Below are 12462 nucleotides of genomic sequence, written 5' to 3'. Positions count from 1 at the left end.
TTGTGCATACGCCGGGGACAGAAATAATGTTACCATCAGCGGTTTGGAAAATCTCCCCCGCTGTTAACAAGACATGGTAGTGTTTTCGCCGCGCCGCAGAAAGGCCCCATGAAAACGGTACCCCCCACCACCCACCACGAATTTTACGACCACTGTTTGTTTCTCCTCCGAAATAGTTACTAATAGAAATAAATGCAAAATGGCTGTCTAACGTTTGGGAGCAGCGACCGCCGAAGATCGTGGAAATGTGCATGGAAAGCGGCTCGCAGGACAGAATGAAAAGCGCGTGAAAATGTAGCAGACACCCTGCCAATCTTCTTTATCGCGCATACGAATATCGGTGCAAAGGGAAAAAACAAAAACCAAGGAAAATACAGCCAAACGCGAATGTGCATGTGAAGCAAAGTAAGCGAAAAAGTCCCCCAACTTTTTTGGGGAGTATCGAGTGCACTGTGCATTCATGTGTATGTTTTACAATATTCCGATTGCTTTGCTGTAATTAAAGACAAGTATTTTCCCCCCTTTCCACGACGATGTTGCCGTTGTTGTTGTTGTTGCTCGGTGCAAGTGTGAGTGTGTGTGTCTTGTAATTTTGTTACGCAGTGGAGCGAAGTTGGAGTTTTGTGGAATGGAAATAAAACGGAATGAAAACGAAGTGGAGTGTAACCAAACACGAAGCGGAAAAAAGTGGGGAAAAAACCTTAAAGCGCAGGCTAAGTCGTCGTATAGTTGGCCAAAAGAGATTTCTCAAGCGCTGCAAGCCAGTCTCTGCCAAAGCGCACAGCCCCTCCCCCTTTTGCATAATAAAAGAAAAACTTTGCGCCCACTTTACGCACTTGTTTTTATGCTTTCCGCGTTCAGTGCACTTTAAAACTTAATTGGTAGCCCGTCGTGGAAATCTTACAGATTGTTTTATAGTTTTCTATGTGAATATGGTTAGAAAATAGGGAATGTATTTTTTATTGGGATTACAATTTGATATTCAGGGATTACACTTTGAAACATATGTTCTCTTTTTAGTTTGTTAAAAACCATGTTGATATTAGGAATATATCAGCAATTTGTCATGAAAATGAATCTTTGTTTCACTAAAAAAGTAAACGTTTCTTATAATCATTCTTGGGATTAATTAACAGAAATAAACACAAATAAGTAACTTTTATGTTACTCCTGTTAGTTCAAAGTAAAGCCTGTTTTAGGTGGAAAATGCACATTTCTTTTTATGAACCTCAAGTAACCCCCTGAGAAATCCCCCTGCCTCTGCATCTTGGCCAATTTCACTTTCACATTCGTCGTGGGCAGTTACAGCAAAGCCAATTGCCTGGTACTTCTTTTATTTTTATGTTTGTACCCCACTTTGGGGCGTTTCAAATTAGAAAGTGTTTGCCTGTGTGTGTGTATGTTTGTCGGCGTATTTATGGGTGTGATGTGAGCGGCATTTTCTCAATGAGTTCGGCTAATTATGTAGCTCATGTTCGGTAACCGCTTTAAACTGAAAATTCTCCGCAAATTGTGTCAACTTTGGAGAGCGTAACTTTACACCCGCCACATAATTTAATTCTAATTAGCGCTCGTTAACAAATACTCCCCCTCCTCAGCCACCCTTTTGGAATTGCAATGTGTGGGAAACTTAATTTGTTGCATTCAGAGGGAGAGAGAAGTAAAGAGAAAAAGGGGGAAAACGCTGCAACACAAGTGCAGAATGAAAAGTACACACATGTAAGAACAGCTGTGTCAAAAATATTAGTCGCTCTGTTTACTAAAAATATTTATATAAAAATAATTGATAATTTTCTAATTACACAAAATAATTAGCGCTATAATTGGATATTCCATTAATTCACTAAAACGTAAAAACCCAATTTGTATCGTTTTGTTTTGATAAAACCAGTTTTAAATAAGTAAAACAAATTCCTAAAGTGCGATATTTCAGAACAAACAAGTTTCTGTTAACCTGTAAAGGTACTTAAACCGGCTGAGATTAAGAAAGTCAACATTTTTTGTGATTGCTATTATTTTGTCCACCGCTGTAAATATATTTCAATCATTTGCATTCCACACACAAACACACTTACATTCGCCAACAACAGTCAACATAAATTAGTGCGAGCAACGGCACTTGGCAACATGCAACAACTACAACTAATGCAACACGAGAGCAACAACAACAACATTAGCAGTCCAAGGAAGTTGTCAACTCTCTCGCTTTGTCTTTCGTATTGTCATTTAGCAACTATCCTGCTCTATCTCTCTCTGTCATTAGCGAGTTAGCAGAGCGCCGCTCTAATAACAGCCTCTGTTATTAACATTCACATTTCCCAAGTGCAACAACCCTGCGTGGGTGTATGTGTCTAAATGTGTGAAAATACTATAGAATTTGTGGCAATAACAATGGAAACTGGCATCGTGGAAAACTGGGTAACGCTTTTATAATTTATTCCAATTTTAACTGCTTTTTACGGCCTTCTTCTTGTCGGTTAATTGTTGTTATTGCTTCCATGTAAGTCCCATGCGGACAGTCTGTTATTTTCTCACACCGGTTGTTGTTATTATGCTTAACTGCACAGGAAAGAATACTTTTTAAGTTCTTAATGAAATTACGACTTTATAGTTAAAAGTCATTTTATAAAGAAATAGATATATATGTATCTAAAAAAAAAATATTACGATTTATATTTATAATATTACAAACTGCAATTATTTTTAAATCACTTACCTTTTTTTCCCCTGTGATTCTTCACTCGATCTTAGAAAAAGAAAGGTGCATTAGTCGTTGTAAAATAGAAATGAGGGAAATAAAATATAATTTCTATTTATAGACGGTCCATATGTTTGTTTATGAGACGTGCGTTGCAGGTCTGTGTGCATTTGAAAATAGTTTGGAGAATGTAAAGTAAACATTTTTTAAACGGTTTGATGTAGTTTTTCAATTTTTCAGGGAATCTAATAGTTTACTTTACGAAGGTTGTCGACTAAACAAATAGTAAAGTTTTATTTTCATTACATTTGATTTTACCTTGAAATTGGACGTTCAGATACACGTCTTTTAAAAGAATTTCACAATGCCTTTTGTGTCTGCCTTATCATTAGTCTTGACTAAGATAAATAATAAAAACATACTCCCAAATTGGAATTTTGGGGAAACCACATGAAGGTGTTTTCCAAATTGTTTTGCTTTATCTGCTTCTGTGGTTTATTTAAAATGTTTATACCTTCGATTGCTTTTTACTTTAAAATAAAAGATACTTATAAAGATTTTCTAAAGATAAAATCTGAAGAGGTCTTTATTTTGAATACCCAAAATTCAAGCAGTTAAGGGCCTTGAAGTGCAATTCTGACGATTCTTGATTTTATATACTTATATCATTTTTGCTGAGTGTGAGTAGCGTTCTAATTTACTTCCATTGCCTAATTCGTGAGGTGCGTGAAAGTTGACCCCAAGGTTTCCGCGCTCGACTTAAGGCGCCATGGTGGAAAATAAACCTTGGGAGTGTGTGCTCCGAAAAACCTAATTGCAGCTGTCTAAATAACCTCAAGAAGGCAAACAGATACAGCTAGGGGGGGTTCGCTACGATAAGGTCAGCAAATATAAAAGATATCGCTATATCAATAACCCAAAACCAAAAATTTCACTTTTCATTTCTGTTTAGATTAAAGCGGTGCAGCCGTCATAAAAACGTGATAAACCCCAGCGCAGGTCAACTGATAAGCGGAGAAGCCACCCAAACCGACTGGCGACGATAAGGGATATCTATAATCTGACATCTGGGATATAGAAAAGGCGCATCCGGAGGATCCGGAGCGAGCATGTCGCACGGTGGAGCCGGTGGCGGTCTGGGAGCCCAAACTGTTGGAGCCGGCCAACTTGGAGGCGGTGCAGCGGCAGCTGGCGGTGGAGAATACCACGAACTCCACTGGACGGTCTCGAGTGTCATGGACTCGTCTCGGGTCTCCACCTGCCTCATATCGATGCTGCTGATCGTGTACGGTAGCTTTCGGTCCCTGAATATCGAGCAGGAGGCCCGCGAGCGGGAGCAGAAGAAGCGAAATGAGTCGATGACCAATCTGCTGACCGGCGAACCCGTCGAGAAGGAACCAAGTATGCTTGAGCAATCCCTTTGAAAGGCATAAGGAATGTTTTATAAATTTCAGATCTCTATTTCACAGCGGACAAGTTCGCCACCCTGGACACGATGCATGCCCTGTGTTTGCCCCTTGGAGCTTCCATCTCACTGCTCATCATGTTCTTCTTTTTCGACTCGATGCAGCTGCTCTTCGCCGTCTGCACAGCGAGTGAGTAACGCTTTAATTATATATTTTATCTGTCGTACTTCCGTTTAAAACTAACTTATGATAATAAATAGGAAAGTGGTCAAGGTCAAGGTTTTAAAGTTCTTGAAGAAGCTCGAAAATATGAATTTAAGAATCACGTTTTAAAACTGAGTCATGAAAGATCGTACCAAAAATGTGACGCACTTGTATATGTTATTCATATTTATATATTTTTACCAGAGCTTTTAAATTTCTTCCACATAAAAAACAAGTAGATAATAAACCATCCTGGAGAGTGTAGTTTGTTTGTTTTTCCTTATGATTTATTTATTTATTATTCTTGTATTTTTATCTGAATTAACTGATTCCTCTTTCTCCACAGTCATTGCTACCGTGGCGCTGGCCTTCCTGCTGCTGCCCATGTGCCAGTACATCATCAGGCCATGCACGGATGGAAAGAGATTCTCCTTTGGGATCTGTGGTCGCTTCACGGCGGCGGAGCTCTTCAGCTTCACGCTTTCAGTGTCGATTGTGTGCATCTGGGTGCTCACTGGACACTGGCTGCTGATGGATGGTAATAATCCATCTTTATGATTAAATATCAAAGAGCATCCTGTAATAACATTCCACCCATTCTTCCTACAGCAATGGGAATGGGACTATGTGTGGCGTTCATTGCGTTTGTGCGTCTGCCCAGCTTGAAGGTGTCCACGCTGCTGTTGACCGGCCTGCTTATCTACGACGTCTTCTGGGTGTTCCTCTCCTCGTACATCTTCAGCACCAACGTGATGGTCAAGGTGGCCACGCGACCCGCCGACAATCCAGTGGGCATCGTGGCCAGAAAGTTGCATCTGGGCGGGATTGTGCGGGACACACCAAAGCTGAATCTGCCCGGAAAGCTCGTTTTCCCCAGCCTCCACAACACGGGCCACTTCTCCATGCTGGGATTAGGTGATGTGGTGATGCCGGGACTGTTGCTGTGCTTCGTCTTGCGGTATGATGCGTACAAGAAGGCACAGGGCGTCACATCGGATCCCACGTTGTCGCCGCCCCGGGGAGTTGGCTCCCGGCTGACATACTTTCATTGTTCCTTACTGGGGTAAGTCGTTAAATAAATAGGAATATGAGGTGTACCTTTCAAGAAGGATGCCATTGAGAGTAGGGATTTGCTAGTACTAAGGATTATTCGGGATTTATCTGAGAATATAACAAATATATTCGAATATTTACTTGGCGCTAAATGGGGCCACTTGGGACGAAATTATTTCTTAGCACAAACCTAAACTATAGTAAGAACATATTGTTAAGATACTGACGTTGTAGCTTCATTTGGCTCTAGATTGACTCCCACAAATTTATATTGTTTTTTAATATTTATGACTTATTTCTTGCAGCTATTTCTTGGGTCTGCTAACGGCGACGGTCAGCTCCGAGGTCTTCAAGGCGGCACAGCCCGCGCTGCTGTATCTGGTGCCCTTTACGTTATTGCCGCTCTTGCTGATGGCCTATCTGAAGGTACTGTAATACCACACCCCCAACTGTCCAAGCCAATATCTATAATATTGTATGTTCTTGACCTGCAGGGCGACCTGCGGCGCATGTGGAGCGAGCCGTTTATCGCGCAACAACCATCAAAACAACTGGAAGTCTGAGTGTACTCTATCTAAAAGCAAAGAAAAACAAACAACAAACACCGTGAAGAACACACAAGATCTAATACTAACGTTTGTCTCTTAAATAACGTATTGAGTATGTATTTTTTAACTCAACTTAACTAAGTTTCGTTTTAAGTTAGGTGATCCTCGTTTTCATAGTGAAATAAAAGCAAAAACCGAGTAATTATAGTTTCTAGCCTAAGCGGAAAGGTTTTATATATTCACATATATATACGTCATACGAGAGTTCATTCAATCGGCTTTAAAGTCTCCAATCATGCAGATAATTAGCAAGTAGAGCGAAGATCAAGCGAAATATTAGTTACAGTTCATAGGCATTACAAATAACTCTGTAAACGATAGCGAAAAGACTAGATTGAAGACCGTTTGAGATTCGAATTTCACCCAAACCACACACATCCACTCGAAATCTGTTCCGGGCAGTATGTTCTGTAAATACTTAAGTTATGGATATGTACGTATGTGTATTGATAACAAACCACCATGCAACAAATAATAGTTAGTAAGCTCGCCTTCATACAACACATTTATTCGCTATCCGTTTCCGTTTCGCACGCCCATTTCCGTCCTTCGATTCCCCCGGCTATTCACCCGAAATTTCCCACTCACGACCATAAATGATGTTTTGCCAAAATGCATGTGTTCGTTGCAAACAATAAATAAAAGCTAGACAACAACAACTGTTGCACTGCGTGTGTTTCACAAAAATTAAGTTTCAAGAATTTTAATTATTTACTATTAATGCAGCTAACAATAAATAATTACTGTATGCATATGGAAACGATAGTTACATAATAATTTTAAGTAAATGCAATTTCGAAACGTATAGAAACAATAAAAATGTGAGATTTAAACAAATGTTACAAGTTTTTTCTTTAATGGTATATTTGGATCTGCTAGTTTAAACAAACATTTGCTTTTTATTTCTCAATTGCTGTTTTTGAAATTGGCGCCATTGCATATCCAGGTTTCCCACCAATCGAGACTAGCAAAGTTTAAAACCGCCAAAATGAAGCGTTAGTGCGTCTCTTTCGAAAAACGGTCACACTTCTATTAGCAAAGACACCCACCAAACCATCGATATAATAAATATCGATAGCATCTCATAAATATCGACTTCAGTCCATCTCTACTTTTCACGCTCGACGTTTTTCGTTTTTTCGAAAAAACACAAACAAATCAGTGATAAATAGCGGTAACTCGAACGGAGCTTGCAGCCGATGGTAGCGCATTAAAAACAACCCAGTGTATGTGCGTTTTAGTTGTTAATTAACTAGTATTTCCTTCTGCCCGCAACAACAACAACAACACGACGCAAAAGAATATTTTGAGCGGATGTGCGTGCGTGTGTGTGGGTGTGCGACCGAGACAACATGCAGTTTGTGTAGAAAAATAAAAGTTAAAAATGATGCAGTGCATTTAAAAAATAATTAAATCGCAAAGTGAGTTGTTTTCAAGCGTTAAATGGTTAATTGGAAACCTTGTGGGTGGTAATATTGCCAGCATTTTCCACGCGCATATTGCGATGTGACGTAGGCGTGGAAATTCCTGTGGGAAATTTTTCACCACCGCGCAGTTGTGTGGGTGTGTGCGTTTGCCTTTGTGTGTGTGGGCTACGCCGCAAGTTTGTTTTCGTTTGTTTTTAATTGCCGAGAAAAAGGATTAATTGTGGCACGGAAAATGCGCGTTACTTAATGTAATGTGCAAACATGCGTAAACGTTCGTTACATAAATGGAAAAATACATGTGCAGACATATGTACATATATGTTGTGTCTGGGCAATATTCATTAAGCACAAACACCTAATGTTTATAAATAAAAAAAATACAAATATACAATAGCAAAGCAATAAAACATATTTTTAAACAAGAACTCCTTTGACCAATCTATTCAAAATTTGTAAAAAACAAAAAAATGAAAAAATTTTAATGTAGAAAGTACCAGATTGGATGCTTAAAATTGAAATATGTTGTATAAAAATTCCCAAAATAATTGAATTATTTATTTAAAAAAATAACTTAATTAAATGTATAGAGAAAGAATAAAATGTTTTCAAAAGAATGTTTTTCTCTAAATCTAGAAAATGTGTGAGTACTCAAAATAATTGTGAAACTAGAGTAGCTAAAAGTCCTACGAATAGTTAAAAACCCAAATAAAGTGAATAACGCGGAAAATTGTTTTCTTTTGCACTACAATCTTGTCTAGTTTTCTAACCACTATACCAAAAAACCCCCCAGTTTGTTGACAACTTTAATCCTGTGAGTCAGGGAATCGATGTCAACAATCGCACGTGATCGTTATCTTTTTAATTGAAAATATTTAAAAATACATTGGTTTGTAATAATATTAGTTATCCGGCTATCATTTAAAAATTAAATGACAATACATTGTTAGATTTATAATAATACTATGTAGGCAAGCAGATCTTGAGGTATTGTTTTTAACTTTCTGTTATCTGCAACTGATAAGACTAATTAAAAAACGATACATTATATATTCGTTTGTAACATGAGTAATATTCAATCCAAAACCCCCGGGAAAATGAGTTTGTTGTCAGGAATGCTGAAAGGAGATATAAGCCTTTCTTCTTTTCCAAGAACCTGGAATGACTAACCCGCAACAGCTTTGTTTTGCCACCTTTTCAGCACTTTTGAAACGGACTTCAGCTGGGTAACTCGTGCGGCAAGCTGAACCTGAACCGGCAGAGGCAGCAGGAACAGGAACAGGAGCAGGAGCGGGAGCAACGGGAACAGAGGGATTGGCGACCACCTGGCCAAATGGGTGGCAACAGCACTGGGGCCAATTCGAGCGCTTTTAGCGCCGGCGGATACATTGGGCCCACGTCGGCCAGTAGTCATCACAGTCTGGGCACCTCATCCGCGGCAGCAGCGGCGATTGCCGGTGGCAGTGACCTGATACCAGCACCAATTGGCACGGGAAACGCCATGGGAGTGTCCTCGTACGCCTACGGAGGAACCAGTTGGGAGGAATTCTGCGAACGACACGCCCGAGTGGCCGCATCGGATTTCGCCAAGGCCTGCATCACATACATCAATGGCAATCTGCCGCCGGAGGAGGCCAGGAACATCCAGCACCGCAGCTTTGCCCAGAAATTCGTCGAATCCTTTTCGGCACACTATGACACGGAGTTTTTCAAGCGAAGAAGTACCCTGAAATCTGGTGTGGGATCCCTGGATCTCGAGGAGGAGCACGAAGGCCCACGATTGCTCTCAAAGTCGCTGTTAAGAAGGCTTTCCTTCAAGGGACTTCGCAAGGGAAAGGTGAGTTGGGTGCTAAGAAGTTCACTATTTATCATTGGGAATACTCAGGGGGATAACCCCTTTAAGTAGATTGATCTTTGATAATTTTTTAGTAACACCTGGTATTCGTATCCGTTTAATTAATCCTGTCCGTTCCCTTTTTAAGTAACTATCTGAATAATATCTTGAGAAATTATTGTTATTTTCTGATTACAACCATAAAGACAACTTTAGAATGTCGATGAGATAATTATTACGCGTTCAATCACGTATTTTAAGAATGCAGATAAGAACATTCACTTTAGCATTCTTTTCATTCTGAACAGATTTCCGATTAGTGTTTACTGAAACCGTCTTTTATCTGTGACATAATATGACATGATTCAATTATCAGGAATCTAATAGTTTAGTGTATTTTACATTTTTTGAATACCGGGATGTTTGATAGTCGGCCACACTCCGGCTATATTGTTTCCACCTGTTTTAACTGTCCAAGATCTCTCTGCTGCAGGCTTTCTTCCACAAGAACTCGGATGACGCGGACGGCAGCGGTGGGAGCGGCAAGCAGAGCAAGACGAAGCTGGCCAAGATCGTGGTGGAGTGCCGCAAGGAGGGCACCGTGAACAACCTGACGCCGGAGAGTCTCGACCAGCCGACGGGATCCCAAAAGTGGGAAAAATGCCGCCTGGTGTTGGTGAAGGCCGTGGGTGGCTACATGCTGGAGTTTTACACACCCCACAAGGCGACAAAGCCGCGTAGTGGAGTCTTTTGCTTCCTCATCTCCGAGGCACGCGAAACCACGGCGCTGGAAATGCCAGACAGGCTGAACACGTTTGTCTTAAAGGCGGACAACAACATGGAGTACGTGATCGAGGCGGAAAGCGCCGAGGAGATGCGCAGTTGGTTGGCCACCATACGCTACTGCATGCGAACGCCGCCCACTCAGCAGCCACTGATCGAATCGGATGGCGTGATGGCGTCCGCCATGCAAACATCGCCCACAAATCCGATTCCGAATCCCATTGGGGGAATACAAAACCCGCAGTACCAGCAGCAGGGCGGCTCCAATGGAAATCTGGTGGGTGGAGGAGGAGCTCCTCTCGCCTCATCCCTTTCAGCAGATAGTGCTTTGGGCCAGGGAGGAGCCACGTCTGCCAGCGAATTGAATGTCATCAACGAACTGGGCACCACACCGCCCTCCGGTCCACCGGATATACCCGTGAGACCCCATCGAGGTGAACAGCGCCTGTCCGCCTCCAGTAACTTTGATGGAATCGAGGGCACCGAAAACGACGCGGATGTGGCGGATTTGACGGCTGAGATGAGCGTGTTTCCCTGGTTCCACGGCACACTGACAAGGTCGGAAGCTGCCCGCATGGTTCTCCACTCGGATGCAGCCGGACATGGATACTTTTTGGTCCGACAGAGCGAAACGCGCCGCGGAGAGTTCGTGCTGACGTTCAACTTCCAGGGACGAGCCAAGCATCTGCGGCTCACCATCTCGGAGAAGGGTCAGTGCCGGGTGCAGCACCTGTGGTTCCCCTCGATCCAGGAGATGCTCGAGCACTTCCGCCACAACCCGATACCCCTGGAATCGGGCGGCACTTCGGACGTTACCCTCACGGAGTGGGTGCACACGCACAGCAGACTGAACGATCCCACGGGTGGCGGCGGAGCTCATGATACCGGACAACTCAACGATCTGTCGGCCAACGGGAATGGAAATGGGAACGGAAATGGCTACGATAATGGCCAGGGATCATCGTCGGCATCGAATGCGGCAGGAGCTGCATCGGGAGCTGCTGGCGGTGGCCATCCGTCGCCGAGACATGTGAGATAGCCAAAATTTTGGAGTCAATTCAGTGTCAGTGATGGTTTTTTATTTTACTTTGATTTCTGTTCTGTTTTTATCATTTCATTGCAACTGGGATGGGGTTTGAACTGTGAACTGATGAATGTGTAGTTTAATATAATGGCAGGAAGAAATAATAATATCTTAAATCTAAACTTGTTAAAATTCTCTACAGTTCCTTCTGAAACTAGTCTACAACAAATCAAAGTTGTATTTTGATATAATTTTAATTTACAAGACTACTCCTTGAACCGAGTACCTTATATTTGAGTTAGTTTCTGTGTTTAGTTTGAATGATTTGATTGTTGCATGCTTCATGTTTCACCACACACCCCCAGACCGCCTTGAAAAAATGTCTCCCGACTAATTAATGCCCTATTCAATCTGCTCGCTCAACAGTGCAACGAAGTGATTACCATGAATCTGAGTGTTCGCCTAAAGACAAATGAAATCGAACTGCCACAGGAGCCAACACACGTCTATTTTCCGGAGCAAGTCTATTTCCATTTGGATCCCACAACGCTAACAGTGCACGGATCACCGCCAGCGGCCCAGAATTTTCTGGACCAGCCGCATCTGCGGGCCTCGAACGCCTCCCTTCAGGCAGCCGCCCATCACCCTGCGGGATCTTCATCCGGCAATCGGCATCCCAGCGATGGTGGCAACAACAGCGGAGGAAATGGAGGCGGATCGGGATCCAGCGGGGGAGCCGAATGCACCGGACGGGCCGTCGATAATCAGTACAGCTTCACCTAAGTCCGCTCGATCGCTCGGTCCTCATCTGCATTTCGTGGCTTTCCCAGCGGAACTTTAATTTTGTGCCATTTTTTTTTATCATTGTCCTGAGGGAGACTAAATTTGTGTTTTTCGCTTTCTTGATTCACTTGTTTCGATTTAAGTTAGTACTCTTTTGGAAGACATGAAGTAACTGAATATTATGTATACATTATATAGCTAAATGTGTGTGTTCATTTTAAGTACATAAATGTTGTATGTATAGACAAGAAAAACCTAAAAAAAACGCAAACGAAAAATCTACGATTTTTGTGGGCACCAAAGGTGCGACTCATGCGAATCCTAAAACTTCCTGCTTTACAAAACAAAAAATACATACATATATATTATACTTATAAATATAAATTATATATATTGAAATTCGTAAACTACAATAAATGAAGTTATGTAAAAGTGAACAGATTTGGAATTTAATTGATTTAGGGGGTTGTGAGAATATGTTTTGTTGGTCGGAATTTGATTTTCAAAGTTTATGACTATTTTTATTTTTTCAAAAAAATAGTTTTTAGAACGGTGTTTGTTTTTAGTTCAACAATCTTTCAATTTAATCAAGATTTCAAAATAGTTTTTCGAATAATTTGAAATATGTTCCTGGTTTGTGTCCTT

At 41.5% G+C, this 12462-nt stretch overlaps 2 protein-coding genes across 8 annotated transcripts; both read left to right on the top strand.

The window, feature by feature from the left end:
* The first annotated feature begins 117 nt into the window (after positions 1-117).
* On the top strand, positions 118-6806 carry SppL (signal peptide peptidase-like protein). Of its 2 annotated transcripts, none has more exons than XM_017081990.4 (7): positions 118-405; positions 3651-4099; positions 4153-4293; positions 4655-4846; positions 4918-5371; positions 5667-5787; positions 5856-6806. In XM_017081990.4, exons 2-7 carry the CDS (start codon positions 3808-3810, stop codon positions 5922-5924), a joined length of 1269 nt encoding a protein of 422 aa, XP_016937479.1. In that variant the 5' UTR covers positions 118-405; positions 3651-3807; the 3' UTR covers positions 5925-6806. The 2 variants fall into 2 exon arrangements, with proteins under 2 accessions (XP_016937479.1, XP_016937481.1); XM_017081992.4 differs by having other exon boundaries at positions 119-405; positions 4168-4293.
* Positions 6807-7044: 238 nt separating this feature from the next.
* Positions 7045-12254, top strand: Lnk (SH2B adapter-like protein Lnk). Of its 6 annotated transcripts, none has more exons than XM_036819500.3 (4): positions 7045-7195; positions 8595-9230; positions 9706-11040; positions 11461-12254. In XM_036819500.3, exons 2-4 carry the CDS (start codon positions 8727-8729, stop codon positions 11815-11817), a joined length of 2196 nt encoding a protein of 731 aa, XP_036675395.3. In that variant the 5' UTR covers positions 7045-7195; positions 8595-8726; the 3' UTR covers positions 11818-12254. The 6 variants fall into 6 exon arrangements, with proteins under 6 accessions (XP_036675395.3, XP_036675394.3, XP_036675396.3 ...); XM_036819499.3 differs by having other exon boundaries at positions 7066-7390; positions 8573-9230; XM_036819501.3 differs by having other exon boundaries at positions 7067-7390; positions 9721-11040.
* The last annotated feature ends 208 nt before the right edge of the window (positions 12255-12462 follow it).

The sequence above is a fragment of the Drosophila suzukii genome, chromosome 3 (genome assembly GCF_043229965.1).
Source record: "Drosophila suzukii chromosome 3, CBGP_Dsuzu_IsoJpt1.0, whole genome shotgun sequence".
Taxonomy (NCBI): Eukaryota; Metazoa; Arthropoda; class Insecta; order Diptera; family Drosophilidae; genus Drosophila; species Drosophila suzukii.
This window is presented reverse-complemented; position numbering and strand designations above follow the sequence as displayed.

Coding starts and splice junctions, on each gene's coding strand:
- SppL (XM_017081990.4), top strand. CDS start 3,808: ATGTCGCACGGTGGAGCCGGTGGCGGTCTGGGAGCCCAAACTGTTGGA. Junction 4,100..4,152: donor ACCCGTCGAGAAGGAACCAA/GTATGCTTGAGC, acceptor TATAAATTTCAG/ATCTCTATTTCACAGCGGAC. Junction 4,294..4,654: donor CTTCGCCGTCTGCACAGCGA/GTGAGTAACGCT, acceptor CTTTCTCCACAG/TCATTGCTACCGTGGCGCTG.
- Lnk (XM_036819500.3), top strand. CDS start 8,727: ATGGGTGGCAACAGCACTGGGGCCAATTCGAGCGCTTTTAGCGCCGGC. Junction 9,231..9,705: donor AGGGACTTCGCAAGGGAAAG/GTGAGTTGGGTG, acceptor TAACTGTCCAAG/ATCTCTCTGCTGCAGGCTTT. Junction 11,041..11,460: donor GCCATCCGTCGCCGAGACAT/GTGAGATAGCCA, acceptor CTCGCTCAACAG/TGCAACGAAGTGATTACCAT.